This window comes from Rhamphochromis longiceps, linkage group LG23 (assembly GCF_057381845.1).
Source record: "Rhamphochromis longiceps isolate RC_006_pf linkage group LG23, R_longiceps_female_GT1.1, whole genome shotgun sequence".
Taxonomy (NCBI): Eukaryota; Metazoa; Chordata; class Actinopteri; order Cichliformes; family Cichlidae; genus Rhamphochromis; species Rhamphochromis longiceps.
Genome location: NC_140578.1, coordinates 728,611 through 745,325, shown reverse-complemented (window position 1 = coordinate 745,325; position 16,715 = coordinate 728,611). Strand labels below are relative to the sequence as shown.

Below are 16,715 nucleotides of genomic sequence, written 5' to 3'. Positions count from 1 at the left end.
CGAGAGTGGAGGCAGGGTGGACCGGCTGGAGATGAGCGTGTGGGGTTTGGAGACAAGGTTAGAGAAGCTGAGAGGGTTCGGACATGTCCAGAGGGACAGCACAAATACTGGACAAAGAGGAAGGCCACAGAAGAGGGTCATGATGTAGTGAGAACATGCAGAGATCATTAGCTGGGGCAAGAAAAACACTAGATTTATTATCTGCACTTCAAAATAATACATTTTTAAAAAGGTCCAGCGGGCCTCGGTGCACGAAACAGCTGCTTATCTCGTCTCCTTTTAAGGCCTCGTTTCATTTAAGACAACTTTCCTCTGATTGGCTGCTCCTCGTAAACAGAAGATTTAAAAGGAGCCGAGTCTGTAAATGCCCACAGCAAAAGTGACACGAGGAGACTTTAACTAGCAGTCCTTTTATTTCATTTCAAACATGAACAACATGGACTACACACACAGTCCAGCATCAGTGGAAGTTATATAAGAGTACTTGAAGAAGAAAATCATAGTTTTTCACTGTTTCACTCCAGCGTATCAAAAACAAAGCGTATAGTCAGAAAAATATTGAATTACAAAACTCAAAAAAGCAAAGTGTTTTCCTCCTAAGACTGGGCTGCAGGACTAGCTCAAAGTTCTAGAGTCTAAAGGTTTACACAGTAAGAGGAAGAGAGAAAAGGATAGCAAAAAGGAGACTCCAAAACCTGAGTCGAGAATAGAAAAATAAAGCTTTGTTTCGCCTAAAGGTTGCCGTTTGCCTCAACACGCTCAGCAGGCTGACTACAGCAAAGGACACGACCGGCTAACACAAACTCTACTCGCAGTAATACGGGATTATATAGTTTCAGTATGGCTTCTCAGTTACAGACACAGACAAAATATACACGGACAATATTTTTATAGTGCCACAAACGACCTGCTTGGGCCTTAAAAGCATCTGGAACTGTTCAGTGTAAGCAGTCAGAATAAGCACGATAAAGGTGAGTGTTTGTGCTCCTCGCCAAGCACTGAAAGGTCACACGCTTCGTGACGGGCTTCGGTTCATTAAAGGGGCATCTGCTTAAATGTAAACTCCTTCAGCTAAGCTCTGGCTGTGTTTATTAGGGGTGCAACGATACTCGTATCGATATTGAACCGTTCAATACAGTGCTTCCGGTTCGGTACTCATATGTATCGAACAATACAAAATGTTTAATTTATTTTATAAACTTTCCTTCTGACGATGCTGTCTGTGTTGAGCGCTCAGTGAATCTGCGTTCGACTACTCTGCCTAGGCTGCACTGTCGAGCGCAGATCCACTGAGCGCAGGGCAAGCTAGCAAGACAGAAGTTAAGCTCTCCTTGCAAGATGGACCTCCCCCACCCTCATTCAGATCTGGCCTTTGGAACTATTTTGGTCTTCATGTGACGTATGACCCTGAAGGTAAGCGCGTCATGGACTGAAGTAAAACAGTATGTTGGATGTGCCATGCAATGCTCAATTACATGGGTGGGAGCTAGTGTGTTAGCGCAGTTTTCTCGTTAACATGTTGGCCGTCCAGCCCCACGCTCAGGGCGATCCGCGGTAGCTCGTTAACGGAGATTTGCCGTGTTGTGGCGTTAACGTCATTTCAGATTAAGGCTGAAAGCACTAGTGGGAACACAACGAATATGACTGCACATTTACTCCGACATCATCCTAGTGCAAAGACAAGTGGAAGCAGACAAAAACAACAAGCAGCATGCTACAAACTTTACCGAGTCATTTAGACAGCCGTTAGCACAGGATTCTCCTTATGGGGACCTGATATGTTTAATGTGCTGCTGAGAATATAGCCCAGAAGAAGCGTATAGTAGAGCTTTTATTTTGAAAGAACCATTTCTCTGTAATAAACTCTCTTTTCCAAAGATGAGTGATTCCTCAATCAGATAGATTTATTATTTATTACTTTGTTGTTTCAGCAACATTAAATTTAAAAACTGTACTTTTGAGTTAAAATATATATATTTATAATTTTAATAAATGACAAATTAAAAAGGCATGAACATTTTTTGTATTGAAAAAAATATCGAACCGAACCGTGAATTTTGTGTATCATTGCACCCCTAGTGTTTATGCAAGTGGAGTGGGTTTTAAAAAAAAAAAAGAAAAAAAAGAAATCTAGCTTTGAGGTTAGTTGTGAGTGAATATTTCCCAAATCCTGTCCAGCTAGCCCTAAAGTGATGCTGTGGCCTGGGTAGCATGGTTCCCCTGTTACAGTAGGTCTGGTTAAGGCAGCTGTGCGTCGAGCCTCATGTCGAACCACAGTCGTTATGGTTACCTGTGGTCCTGCAGCCGCGTATTTACACCAGTACACGATGACAGTGACTCAGTACAAACTTCCTGCAATAGTTGACGTCCTCCTTAAGCAGTGCAGTCACAATGTTATGTCCCTCTAAACCAGTCCGTGCTTTAAAACAGTGTCTGTGTGCAATGGCACGCTCCCCTGCGCCGTGCCCCCCTACACCAGTGCATAATCAAACTGACCCCTCTCTAGCCCCTCCTTGTGGTCAGTCCAGGATGATGCAGGCATGCGGCTGTAGGGGTCCAGAAGGATCCTGAAGCATCTGACCAGCAGGAAGACTAAGAAGAGCATGAGGAGGCCTACAAAGGCCAAAGCGGTACGCTGCTCCGTGTCCACCCCGACCAAGGCCAGAGGAGGGCTGCTGCTGCCGCCGCCATGATTGCCGGTGAGGGAGGAGCTGGCTGGGGACAGCAGCAACTCGTAGTCAAGCGTGGGCACATCGTTCATCCTCCACGGGGCCCGAAGACAGGGCTTACACACTGACTGGATGGTTGGTGTGTTGGGTGGAGGTGCGGAGAAGGAAGGGAAGGCGTTCATTTAGGAAATGTTGAAAGTTTTTAATATTGCAGACCCTGTTTATTTATTTTTAGAAGAATAGTTACCGAGCGAGGACCGCAGAGCGTTTGTCTACGATGAGCGCAGTCCCATGGTCGCCACTTTATTGGATCAAATGTAGGCCAGTCAAAGTGACATGACCCAGACAGCTTTGACTCTCATGTGTTCTGACAGTGTGTCAAACACACACACTTTTCAATTAATAAGGACTATTTTTTGTGTAACACATTTGCCTAAAAAGTCTAATGACGCTCAGCCGTTCCTATTTCAGCGCCTGCCCTCCGGCGCTCATGTTTTTAGTGTATTTATCGGAGCCACGCCAGCTCTCATTCTCACTCCGTCTCACAGAGCAGACAGGACGTGACACCGCCTCCCGCTAACGCAAACGTCACTGATGGCGGTCAAGGTCAGCGTGCTCTAAGGGAGTTAAGAGCGCTGATGGACTTCTAACACCAAGTTGGGTTCAGCTGTTTCAGCGCGCGTCTCCGTGTTGTGACGCTAAAGTGAAACGCAGACACGAGCGGTGCACTATTAAAGCGCCTGCAGAGGCCGGCAGCCCGGTGTGCGCGCGCCTGTGTGGGCACATGTGTGGCTGTTGGTATGGAGCTAATCAGATTGGGAGGTCAGCTGCTCAGTGGCCCTGAATATAAAACAATGCATAACCTTTCCTGAAGCTGTCTGCTAAATGCCAAGTTTTCCCTTCGACCGGCTGGAGCGTGATAAGTGGGTCAGAGCTGTCAAATGCTGAAGCCACTCCTTTCCGGCGCCTCCTTCTGGGGTGATCGCTTCAGAAAAACGCCCTTCTTGACAAGCAGAGAAGCAGCGAGAGGTAGAAAATGTTTATCTGATGCGTTAGGCTGTCGGTCACAGATGAAGAGTGTCTTCATCCAGATGCAGATTGGCAGAATCTTTTTATGGGCTCGTTCCACTCCTCGGCCGATACGAAGCGGGCCAAGCGTCGTGAGATTGTCCGGATTAAGCTGAGCAACCACTCCCACACCTGAAAGAAACACCAAAGAAAGCCACCTGGTTAGAACATTGCCCCTCGTCTCTATATGCCTAAAATCATGACATTCAAATTTGCACCAATAGGATGCACCGTTTTTAATGTGAAGCGTAACAAGAAGATGAAGTCATTTTCCCCACAATGTGATTATTACAACCCTGTGCTTAATAAGCAGCAGTGACAGTGATATAAACCATCTGTGAGGAGAACACAGCACCAGCATCCCGATAATGACTCTCAATTAGGACTCTGATTACGCTGCCATTACAGCCACATTAGCAGTAATGAATGCACGATTATAAACACCGATACCACGCTGCCTCGCCCGTATTTGTCGGTGCACTGTTACACCAGGACTTTCATTCACTCGCTCACTCAGGGGAAGACAATGTGCTGAGGAGCCTCATTAATAATCTAAAATCTCCTGCGGCCGACCAGGTTTCAAATAGTTGAGGAAAGATGATACGAAAGCATTTTTACCTGCTCACCTGTCTGATGGGTGGCGGCTACGCTATTTGCTTAAATAAACATGATACCAAGAGGAGGGGTCACATGTGGTCATAAGAGAGCAGTGAGTGGGAGAGATGGGTGAAAAAGAAGGACAATTGAAATTGTCATTTAAGGGAAATTAGTGCAGGGATTAAGAATTTTCATGATTCACAGCCGCCCTGCACAGAACATTATGGCTGCATTAAAGAAGAAAAACAAGCGAGCGACTCGATGTACAGGGAGTCAAACAGGAGTGTAGGAGGAGCGAAAGATGGATGAACAGAGCAGGAGTTCCTGTGGCGAACAGGCAGCAGTACAGAGGAGAGGTTTGCTGGCACAGACTGGACTGACTCTCCTCTGCGTGACGATGGCAGAATGCCTTTGCCGTCCCTCTCTGTGTCCCGGGTTCAGTTTAAAGGTTTTCTATCTGCTGCTTCATCAGCCTGCTGCCCCAGACCGGCAGCAGGCTGTTCCTATTTCAGCACCTGCCCTCATGTTTTTAGTGTAAAAACATGAGCGCCGGGGCTAACCCTAACGTGCACATCCATGCGTGTACGAAACAGAGCTGCTGCGCACGTGCCGGCAGCTCCAGATGTTTGGCCTCTGAGTGACGTGATCAGCGAAAACCTTGAAACCGATTTCAAAGACGAGGACGATGTGAACGGACGGCGTCACACGTCTGAAACGCGGGAGAAGCTTTGAAACTGTTGCTACAGTTTTGTAAATGTTGGAACTGGTTTATAATCCTGACGCATGCTCGATCAACCAGGCGAGGAAATCCCCGAACGTTGATTCATCTGGACGTCTTCAGCGTTTCGTAGGAGAAAAGCTGTGTTCACAGACTCAATGTTTAACCTCTCAGTTTATTTGTGGCTCACTTATACAAACCACTTAACATACTTGGTGTATTTTGATACCACTCAGAGGTGGGGCTGTTGCACAGACTGCTGTCTAAACTGAAAAGACTCATTTCAAAGCTCTTGATGTCGCGGGTCAGTAGTTCTATAATGTATTTATAACGTACAGCATTTCTATCTAACATGCAGCAGCAGCAGATTTCCAGCAGCATGATGAACTTCAACCAGCACGACCAGCTGGAATACTCTCAAAGAAAATGATCATTTGCCTCGTAAACATGAAGCAATCATTTTGAGTAAAAGGTCACTGAAATATAGAAAATCAAAGGTTGATTCAGTCAAATAATTCATCTTTAAGGTAACTATGCTTGATTGATAAACATTCAGTTTACATCTAGTTGGATTGGATAAATTTCCATTTTACTTTGTTTACACGTAAATGTTTTTCAGTTTCTTAAAGTCAACATTTTGGGCTTAAACATGTTTTTGAGTGTAATTTATTGTTTGAAATAATTGGACAGCTGTTAGTAGAGACTGTAATTTTCATCATAAATATAATAACATGACCTGTTAATGACATAAATAACACGTTTTTGGTAGGAGGTCTTGGTAAAGCATATTGTAGCTTTTGTAGAAACGGGTGAGATCAAAGGTAAATGTAACAAGTTGCAATAAAATAGCAGACAAACATCAGACGTCCAATGAAAGTGAACTCTAATCCAGTAATGTACTTGTTACATTCTTATTTTTAGTAAGTGATAAAATTAAAATGTCATTAATAACATCAATGACTAAAGAATGTAGACAAACAGAAAACTGCTGCAGTTCCACTAATGGCCACTTGAGACTCTGAAAGCAAGTCAACCCCGACAGACTTTAACCAGCTAACATGACCAACATGTTCTGATGAGGTCAAAATATGTTTAGTGTCTCTGTAGCTTTCGTTTGCTGTAATAATAACTGTGCAGGGACATAACTCACTGCGACCTCTTTGAGCATTTTTCTACACAATAATCTGACACTTCCTGTATGGCAAACTGTACTGACAGTCTGGTCTGTGCTCAGTGTTAAACTGCAGCACTGTTTATCAGTCTGTTAGCACAGACCAGCAGGTATCAGCGCTGAAGCTATCCAGCAAGCTAACGTTAGCTGATAGCTTAGCATTCCAGGCTCTCATCCAAAGCTAGAAGCTTAATACCAAAGTGAAGACGTCACAGCAGCTGGACTCCTGCATGGAAAAAGTGCAACATACAACCACAAATACACACGTGTATCATTCTGCTGCAGTTTAGGTACATAAAAATATTATCGTGCATATTGTACCGCGTGTATATAGTACAAGTTACCTTTGTATTTCATTCATTTTTGCACTTTTGTTGTACCCCGTCTTTATTTATTTATTTATTTTAATTTTGCAATTTTTATTGGTTTCTAATAAATTTCTGATGGACTTTTTCTTCCTCGGCCTTGTGCTGCTGTAATTATTGAATTTACCCAGTGAAAGATTAATAAAGTCTATTTATCAAAGGCATGTAAAGTCTTATTTTAAACCTGCAACGTGCATGCATGTAACTTACAAATGTAACCTCTTCATCTGATTCTAATCACTCTAATTACTTGGTGAAAAAGAATTTAATAAAAACAATTTATTGTATTTGAAATAGTGAAATTTATCATACGTGGCTAATGTATATTGATTTATTCAAGCAATGAGCTGGACTGAAGAACCGTGAGTGTAAAACATACAGGATACAGAGAAGTCGATTTTTTTGGCCACATACTGTAGATAAGGTTTCACAGAGAGAGAGAGAGTGTGTGTGTGTGTGTGTGTGTGTGTGTGTGTGTGTGTGTGTGTGTGTGTGTGTGTGTGTGTGTGTGTGTGTGTGTGTAAGTCATTGGGAGGTAGAGGGAGGACAGAGAGATTGCTCAGCTTATTTTCCTCCTCGTTAAGTCTCACTCCCACCATCACACACGCGCGCACACGTCCATCAGCCTCGTCTCGCATTAGCTCTCGCCCACTCCACTCCAGGACACTTCCTCCAGGCAGTGACGAGACCCCTGAGATGAAGAGGAATGAAACGGACATTCGTCAGTCTTCGTCAAAAAGCCGTTAAACGCACACCTCTCACACAGACACACAAAGAGTGCACCAGCAAAAACAGACAGTGCAACAGTGGGCAGACTCTTGTTCTCTTTAGCACCACTCAGACGTACACAGCAGGCGTAGGATGAGGACACAGACAGACAGAGACACTAGGGGGAAATATTTACAGCAAAACTAGGACTCGTATAATACTTGGAGTATTAGGCGGCCACACAAATGGGGGTCTGTGTTAGTGTCTCCAGCCACCACATCATCAGCTCTCTCTGTATAATGTGGTGGTGAAGATAAAAGCAGGGGGCGATCGTGCTCAAGAGGTGGCAGTTCACCAGAAGGTTGCCGGTTCAAAGCCCGGCTCCGACAGTCTCAGTCCTTGTGTCCTTGGGCAAGACACTTCACCCGTTGCCTACTGGTGGTGGTCAGAGGGCCCGGTGGCTGGCGCCAGTGTCCGGCAGCCTCGCCTCTGTCAGTGCGCCCCAGGGTGGCTGTGGCTACAATGTAGCTGCCATCACCAGTGTGTGAATGTGTGGATGACTGGATGTGTAAAGCGCTTTGGGTCCTTAGGGACTAGTAAAGCTATACAAATACAGACCATTTACTGTAGATTATTCATCTAAATACTAAACAAAGACAAAAATAGTTACATTTTTATAAAAGGCGGCGAAGCAGCTGAATGCTGAACACAAGTACACGCTTAGTATCACGTAAGAATTCATCATAACTTTTCATATACTGATTATATTTTGGTCCATCTTTGGGCAGCAAAGGCAAACCTGCGGAGCCTTTCTGTAAAAATGAATTAGAAATGATATTTTCTTTGCCCTGTGGTCTCCATCATCTTTTGGCTGCCGCTCTCCGCCCACGATACCCACTCTCATGCAAATTTCACACCCAAACCCTGCATCGTCTTTTCAGCCAACACAAGTTGCACAGACCACAACCGTCCTACCGCTTCATGTACACAGATAGCCAGCCGTGCAAGGCTGTAAAGGTTCAGTGCAGAGACAGCCTTGATTTGTCATTATTTATAGCCTGAGTAAAGCCACTCTCTAAAAGTAATTAGACTTTAGAAACAAAGAGAAAGGGAGGAGAGGGAGCGAAAGCGAGAGATGGTAAATGTTCCCAGCCACAGCCTGCTGGGAATTGAATTAACCCTTTCCAATTTGCTACTTATGAAGATAAAGTGGACCTGAAGAAAAGGCAAAGGGCAGCTGCATGAGATCCACCAGCTCAGGTGGGCATCCCCACTCCATCATCGGAGGAGTAATGCTGTTTCCAGGGCATCAGAAAAACATATCTGCCCATAAACTGCACACACATGCACGCATATATTCAAAGAGCTGGAGGCCCCTGCTGAAGCTCTTTGGTAGCACTGATGAGACACTGGTTTGGGGGACTTTCATATGTGCACGACTGTCTCGCTTCATTTGTCGCCTAAGGGAGTTGACAATTGGCTAATGAGGACAACAGGGACCGGGTCACCTTGCATTGTGTACAACAAACGTACTTCCAAAAATAAAAATAAAAATCCACCTTAACGATCTCAGACGCGTCTGGCTTGAACCTGGAGTTCACAGCAGCTCCGGTCTCGTGTACATATGCAAGCATAAAAACATTTAATGACCCGCGCACGACTGTCTAACAGGTATTTTTAGCATTTAAACTGAGACAGCACCGAGCGTCTGTGCAGCCGTTGCACTTTTTACTCTTGGCCAGCAGATAGCCCGTCATAATTGGGCTGGCAGACAGTCAGTGGCTACAGTAATGGTGATAAAGTCGGCCAATTAAATATTCCAGTGTTCCGACAGCCATTCGTTCGGCTCCGTGGACACATTTGGATGAGAAGGTGTGTATGTGTGTGCGAGGACAGATATAACAACACAAAGTGAGAGCGAGCATCCTGTTCTTTTACTGAGTAGACATGCAAATGAGACAGCAGTGCACTCAAGACTGCTGACCTCTGAAAACAAAAAGGTAGATGCAAATAACAGAGAGCGCAACACACTTCATACTGAGGGACCCGTCAGTCCACAGAAACACATCCAGAGACGTGCTCCCACACAGACGTTTGGAGATCAGGCGCTTCTACAGGAAACTTTCTTGGTGACGGTTCACGTGAAACCTTTGATGTAGTGAACCAGGAGAAACAAGGGATGAAGAAACAGGCAAAGACAAATGGAGCTGTGCACAGACGAGGGAGCAAAGGGGCAAAAACAGGGCTTCTGTGATTCTCAACAGCAGCTGAACAAATCCATCTTCAAAGCTGCGATCTATCATTTTATCACAGCCCAGATGAGCACAAGTCTCGTTTCTCTATCAGCATATTTAGGCCTCAAGGTCACCCCTGCATCAACAGTGAAATAAAACAAGATTCTTCATCACTGTTGATTCGTTTTTTAATTTTAAAGACAGGCCTTCTGCTCTACATGAGCACAGCGAGGCTTAAATCCCCGAGAGACTCGTGTGCTGTACACTGACCTGCGTGTTACTCCAAAGAAAAGTGGGATCAAGTCTACTGACATTAGGGGGAGGGGCCTGCTGTGTACTTAGTGTCCAGCGTGCTGCGTCCTCTCGCCGGGATGTTCGTGTCACTCTTTCTGACAGCCTGAAGCTGCGTCTGACTGTCAACAGGGAATATTTTGAAGGATCCTGTGGCTCAGTGAAGGAACGGGACTGGAAGTCCTGCTGTGACCTGGATCCTTAACATTTAAACATTCATTGTGCAAGGCGTGCAGATGTGAGGCGTTAACCGATACACATTCATACCAAATCAAGCTCTACAGACATAAACTGTGCATATTTACTGATATGCCCATTATAGTCTACGTGTGCCGTCCACCTTTGACATGTTTCTTTGGATTAATATTGACAAAATCGTGCACAACAACCCGCAATATACATGTTTCATGGTCATAATGCAGATCCAACTCTGAGCTGTAACAATGGTATGTTATGGGCTCTACATAACTGTAGTTACTGTGACATCAACCACTGATTACTTCCTGTTTTAAAGCAGTGATTTAGTACTGGGGCTGGGCCATATCATACCGTTCACGGTGATACCGGTGTAATGTTGGGCAACCATAAGAAAATGAAATATGGCGATAGAATGTGGGTAAAATGCGCATGCGCAGTGCCTTTGTTTACATAAGCACATGGCGGCGACGGAGAATGAGAAGAGCGAAAGCGGATCGTTGAATGAAACGATGAACCAGAACTGGTTTGTAAAAATGCTGCAGCTTCACTGGTGTGGAACTGGTTTAGCTTTGGTCCGTCAGACACACAACAAAGCACTATTTTTGGTAGCGCATGCTAGCGGGCCGTCGTTATTACCGTGTTGTTTGGAAAATACGGCGCACTTAAAATCAATCCTTTGATTTTTCTGAAAGTCGACAGAGCCCCTTATAATCCCGTGTGCCTTATGTCTGAACTCTGGTTGTGTTTACTGACCTCGAAACGATTTTATGTGCACGGCGCTCGAACATCTGTCAGATGCTTCAGTACGACTTTGCTGAGCTACGAAGCCGCACCGCTTGATGGATTGTTGGAGCGTTACGGCTATCGTAGGCGGAGCCTCGCGGAGTGATACGTACTGTGCTTCAACATAATATTACCATATTGTGTGTGTATAAGCTCTTTTTAAGTTCTGTGGATATTATACATGGTTGTGCTCAGGATATGTCGGCCAGTTTCCACTGGAAATGCCTTTTGGTTAAACTGTCAGCGAGGAATTTGCATTTGCACTGTTACATTTTATATAACTTTAGTGCAGATAAAAAACAGCTGCTTGTTTAAGTGAAAATACATTATTAGTGCAAAAACCCATCAAAGTTGTGGAGTTGTAAAGTATTTTGTCTCGTGTCAATTATATCGTCAGTTATATCGTTATCGCAAATTTTCAAATATATATCGTGATAAATATTTTTGGTCATATCGCCCTGCTCTATTTAGTACTGTGGTCAATGCTAGGTGATGTTGTTTCGGAGCTAGAGGAGACCATGCTCATAGAAGAGGTTAGTACCCGGCAGAGTTCTTGGACGGGTTGCCATTACAGTTAACTAATCAAGAAGCTGTATTATTTGTGATACAATCCAATTATAAATGCTGCAACAGAGACAAACGCCAAAAAACACAATCGAGAGCTGAAGTTCAGTGATGTGAATTAGCTGACGTCATGGTGGGCAGCAGCTAGCACCTACAGCCACCTTCACACACACTTATTACTCAAAGGTCCAATTCCTGCTAACTTACAATCCATCCAACCATCCATTGTCTTAACTGCTTATCCTACTCGGGGACATGTTGGGGCTGCAGCCTGTTGCTGTTGTCATCAGGCAAAACACAAGTTTAACAAAACATGCTCCATAGAAAAAATTTGAATTTGAATTTGAATTTGAAGTGAGGAAGGGAAAATCATCGATAAAGACCGAGACCGTCTATTCAATTTGATTTATCCAGTGCCACAACAACAGTCGCCTCAAGGTGCTTTATACTGTAAGGTTGACCCTACAATAATACATAGAGAGAAAAACCCAACAATCATATGACCCCCTATGAGCAAGCACTTTGGCGACAGTGGGAAGGAAAAACTCCCTTTTAACAGGAAGAAACCTCCAACAGAACCAGGCTCAGGGAGGGGCGGGGCCAACTGCTGTGATTGGTTGGGGTGAGAGAAGGAAGACAGGATAAAGACATGCTGTGGAAGAGAGACAGAGATTAATAGCAGATATGATTCAATGCAGAGAGGTCTGTAGTGAGTGACGGAGGCGACTGAAGTCTAATGAGCTACACTGTAAATGTTTTTTATTTTTTCTCTATATGGGATTAACTACAAAATAAAGAAATTCTAGGCCGTGCAAGGCCTTATAAGTTATTTTGTAACACGGGACATACTGTACAGATGGTTTATGTACAATATATGTATAAATACCTTTAATGCATGAGGAAAACACCTTAAAAGTGAACACTTAGTAAATGCCACCGTTTTCAACTACAGTTTCTGAAAGCTGGACATATATACACCACTTTCCAGATTAGTGGGGATAAGCAGCTCTCCTTGTATTTTATGGACTGTTTCACTGGAGTTAATTCAATTTAAATATTAAAACGCAGCTCAAGAAATGTAAAATATCAGTGCTACAGGGAAGGAATAAAACAATAGGAAAATCATGAGATTTATTAGCTTAAAAATATATTCCCAACTTTCCGGTGTGTTCTTGTGTGCTAATAGAAAGCGTTACACAGACAGAGTTGAAATATTTGGCCATGATTTCAGAGCATAAAAGACCTTTGTTTGGATATTAAGAGCATTGCATGGTGTGTTCAGTGTTTTATTGCCCTCCTCCACTGCTAAATAAGGTTACTGTAAAATAAATGTCATAGAAAATATTAGCAGCTATAAAAGTATTACTAAAAACCCCAGAAAGATTAAATGCACACACTCACAGAGTGAATTTTATTGGACCAAGTCGTGACTCTCTAAACTATAAATGTCATTTTTTCCTATTTATGAGACCTTTGGGGGTCGACTCAAAGCAAAGAGACTGCTGAGAACACGTCTACCTCACCGATGCAGGTGTGCTGACAGGACGCTCCTGTTCACCACCGCAGCTCTAATCAGGTCGAACCCATCCGTCCCACCAGTCAGTGTGAATAAATGTCAGCCCAATCATATCTGCCTAGATCCTATGTTTAATTCACAAATCACAGACATGAAATATTCACACAATGATGAGGATGAAAGGAGACCAGTTCACAAGTTTGAGCAGATCAGCAGTGGGTGGACAAAGGCTCGTGAGTGGGCTTCTTGAAACATTTTTTTATTAATTTAGAGAACGGATAAGAGGATGAGAGATAAGTCGAAGAACATACAGCAGCTCACCTTGAAAGACCTCAGAGAGAGAGCTGGTGGTGAAGTGAGGAGTGGTCAGACAAATGATGAGGAAAGAGAAAAGCAGGAAGGTGGCGGCGCTAATATCTGTGACTCAAGTCTGTAAGTTCACACAGAGCAGAGGTGTGTAGCTAACGGGGGGGGGGGGGGGGGGGGGGCATCTGCAGGTAAGAAATCTGAAGGAGGTGAAAGAGAAGCAAACAGATGAGATGGAAGGCGTGCGAGTGCATGTGAGGAGCAGTATGGAGATGTCAGCACTCTTAAAGCCAGAAGGCAGCACTTTCCTCCCATCACAGCCATTCTGTCAAGCCCACTGGGACAGAACAGAACCTGTGCCAGCCAGTCAGCCTGCCCAGGGTGACGGCCATATATTTTACATGCCCTGCCCACACGACACTTGCTCAGATCCAAGGTGGAAAAGGGCTGAGAGTCAGCATAAAGAAGGAAAAAGGCAAAAGCTTTCTCCCGGACAGTAAAAGGAAATGACCCTGAAAGTCAGAGTCCGGACGTAAAACAATGCTTTTCAGTCAACGAGGGAATAAAAACTAGCGGCCCCCACCCAACGCCGTGAGAGTAGAATATCAGGGTGAAATGTTCAGCAAATCTGGTCTGCCTTTAAGCCTCCCAAATACCTGGGGCAGAAGAAAGGACAGCTTCTGTGCACAGCGTGCATCATGAGCCATCGGCAGAGTCACTCCAGTAAGTGAACTGGTCTCCCTTTCTCTTTCCAGAGGAGTTAACAGAATCGTGTGGGGGAGTTTCTGTCAGTGCTTCGAGCTGAAGCAGAGCAAATAAATCCCAGAGTCAGATACAGAAGGCTGATAAGTTATGGGCTTGATGAATATTTGATGGCTGATCTTCAACGAGGAATCCAAGCCGGCCACGTCACTCTTACTGGTTAACGTTGAAGACCTACAGCGACTTTGCTGCATCTCCTCTGACACACAAGTCATTTCTACCTTCCTGCTGCAGAAGGGGTGTTTATGCTCACTGGGCTGTGGTGCTACATGATGTACAGTCCAAATGAATCATGCTTAGTGTAACATACAGGTGATTCAGGTTCACGCGAAGAAGTCGTTTCAGGAGTGAAATTAAAACGATGCAGCAAAGACACGCGAGCGACTTTGTCTCCTTATTCGGCCGATTTTAAACGAGGGCCAAACAACGTAATAAAGCAGCCACCCTGGTGAGCAACAGAGAGTAAATGATGTCAAAGCTAATAACAGTGACACAGTGAGACATAACGTGCTCCATGCTGTCGATCCTGACAGGCGAGGAAGACGGGCTTAAACCCACCTGGGTTCCCTCTTTTCTTTCCATCTCTCGATGTCATTACTCGATGACTGTGGCACTCAGCGTTACTACGCTGTGTTTTTATCTGAACTGGTAAGCTGAGAGTAGCCACAGACCATTACTTCACATTAACTTCTTCCTTTTTCTGTAAATTCCTCTTCATCCAAACTGAACGCTGTGTACAAACTCAACTCTTCCAGGTAAAAATCTTACGGTTTGCCTGCATATTTAGTCTGTATACAGGAGGAGAAAGCAATCCATGGCTCTCGATTGTCATGTTTGCCTTGCATGAAGGTGTCTTGGCTCGTCAATGTGCAAGCAAAACCACAGAAGAAGTCTAAAAGCTGCAGTGCAGCGAGATACCAATGGAGTATTTAAGAAAAACAAAACGTTTTTATGAAATATGTAACTATGCATTACAGCACGATGTCTGTCTGTACTTTAGACAGATGAAGCTGTACTTTGCCTCACTGATATGCAGCCGCCAGCACAGTGTAGACACTGGAGCGAGTCTTTTTATTGGTTCTATTTTAAGCCAAGACAATTAAATAGCTCTCTTTTTGGGGTATCACTTACATTTTAATCTGAAAGCTCCAACTGGTCTCCAAAGCACCGAACCTCTCTGCTCAGCAATCACCATCAGATACCCAAACTTGGATTCCTGATTACAGTTAGCGAGGCACGGTAAATTATTCAGCAGTTGTCACTGTAACAGGAGACAATATGGATGGAAGAAGCCAAGGAGGCTGTGGAGCATCCAATGGCTGACACAGATTTATACTTTGATAAGTTAACGATACGGTGCAGGACAGGCCAAAACCCAAACTGCACGATAGCTGCACAGAGCCGATCACAGTGTGCAGATGGATTTCAAATATACGAGCAAATTCAATTCACGATGAAACCAACGTCTATTTTTATTCTGACCAACGTTGAAATGACCCCAGTTCTGCCATTTGTGTAGGACGTATGCACCTGTGCCATCCTATTGTCCTACCTGATGCCCTGCAGGGCACTCAGAGAGCAGCAACAACAACAGCCCATTTCAGCAGGATAATTCAATCCGTAGTTCCTGAAGGTGGCCTGCACAGGGCTATGAGCAGAGAATGAATTCTGTCTTTCAAGAGGACAGTCAGAGTAATTTCATGGTACAGCGGGCCATAGCATGTTTTTTTTTTCAAGCATATCCAGGTGAGCAGGTCACGTGGTTACTGATCTAAGGTTACCTTCTTAAAACTGCAAAAACGAAACATTTTTACAACATTTCCAACAGATGAAACAATCAGACGATGATGGGAACGATGCAGCAGCGTCTGTGTTTTCAGTGTGGGTCGTCCGACCCTTCGATCTTCACCCCCATTTATTCCCAAACCTACAGGAGCATTTGCTGCTGCTCTCTGGCAGAAACACTGATCAGCTAATAGTGCTTTGGCAGGCTGGGGCTGAGCTCCAGGAGGACAGAGCAGAGAAAGTTTTGCCACAAATGGCAAACGGATCGTCTGCGGACTTTTGAACTTGGAGCGACACGACGACACACGAAGGCGCCCCGCTGAACACTTGAGCTGTGATTACTTAAATGATCGCTGCCTGCCTGCTGTTTTTCAGTCGCAGTCATTACAGAGCTGCGTGCCCGCAGATCTCTGCCCGTCATACGACACCAACCTGATTCAGGTGCGCAGTACGTGCGTCCGCTGCGTCCAGACAGCTGCAGCTACAAACTTTAGGATGTGCTCGGCTCTCCTCCTCCTGCGCCTCCGCTTGTTCCTCCTTCTTCTGCTGCTGCTGCTGCTGCTGCTGCTGAGAGTCGCTTTGCTCCGAGACACGACTGAAGGCAGGCAGCGACTCTCAAAGCTCCCCACCCACTCCGGCCTCCCGCAGGGCGAGCAGCCAATCACAAATGTGGTCTCGGCACAATAATACAAAGACGATTCTTACGCGAGACAACTTTGTCGTAAAGAAACACTTGAATGTGTCACGAGGAGAACATGAGAGCAAAGACCTGATCACTCAAACACAGCTTAGACCGACGCGGGCGGACGTGCAGGTGTGAAGGTCATTCTTTGTATGGACACTGATAAATATCAGTAATAAGTCGGTGTTTGTGTGCGCCTGTCAAATCACAAACCTCTCTGCTGCTTCCGCTAAAGGACCAATAGAAATGCTCAGCTGAGTATGGAAGTTATCAAGTGCCAAACTTTGTTTAAACTACT

At 44.7% G+C, this 16,715-nt stretch overlaps 1 protein-coding gene across 5 annotated transcripts; it reads right to left on the bottom strand.

Annotated features, from left to right (window-relative positions):
- Positions 1-1,339: 1,339 nt before the first annotated feature.
- ctxn1 (cortexin 1) lies at positions 1,340-16,309 on the bottom strand. Of its 5 annotated transcripts, none has more exons than XM_085397713.1 (3): positions 16,168-16,309; positions 7,185-7,279; positions 1,340-3,869 (listed from the first exon to the last, which is right to left on the bottom strand). In XM_085397713.1, exon 3 carries the CDS (start codon positions 2,849-2,851, stop codon positions 2,471-2,473), a length of 381 nt encoding a protein of 126 aa, XP_085253839.1. In that variant the 5' UTR covers positions 2,852-3,869; positions 7,185-7,279; positions 16,168-16,309; the 3' UTR covers positions 1,340-2,470. The 5 variants fall into 5 exon arrangements, with proteins under 5 accessions (XP_085253839.1, XP_085253840.1, XP_085253842.1 ...); XM_085397714.1 differs by having other exon boundaries at positions 7,191-7,279; XM_085397716.1 differs by lacking the exon at positions 16,168-16,309 and adding an exon at positions 10,773-11,082.
- Between the last annotated feature and the right edge of the window lie 406 nt (positions 16,310-16,715).

Excerpts from the sequence above, each read along its gene's own strand:
- ctxn1 (XM_085397713.1), bottom strand. The coding sequence starts at position 2,851 with ATGAACGCCTTCCCTTCCTTCTCCGCACCTCCACCCAACACACCAACC.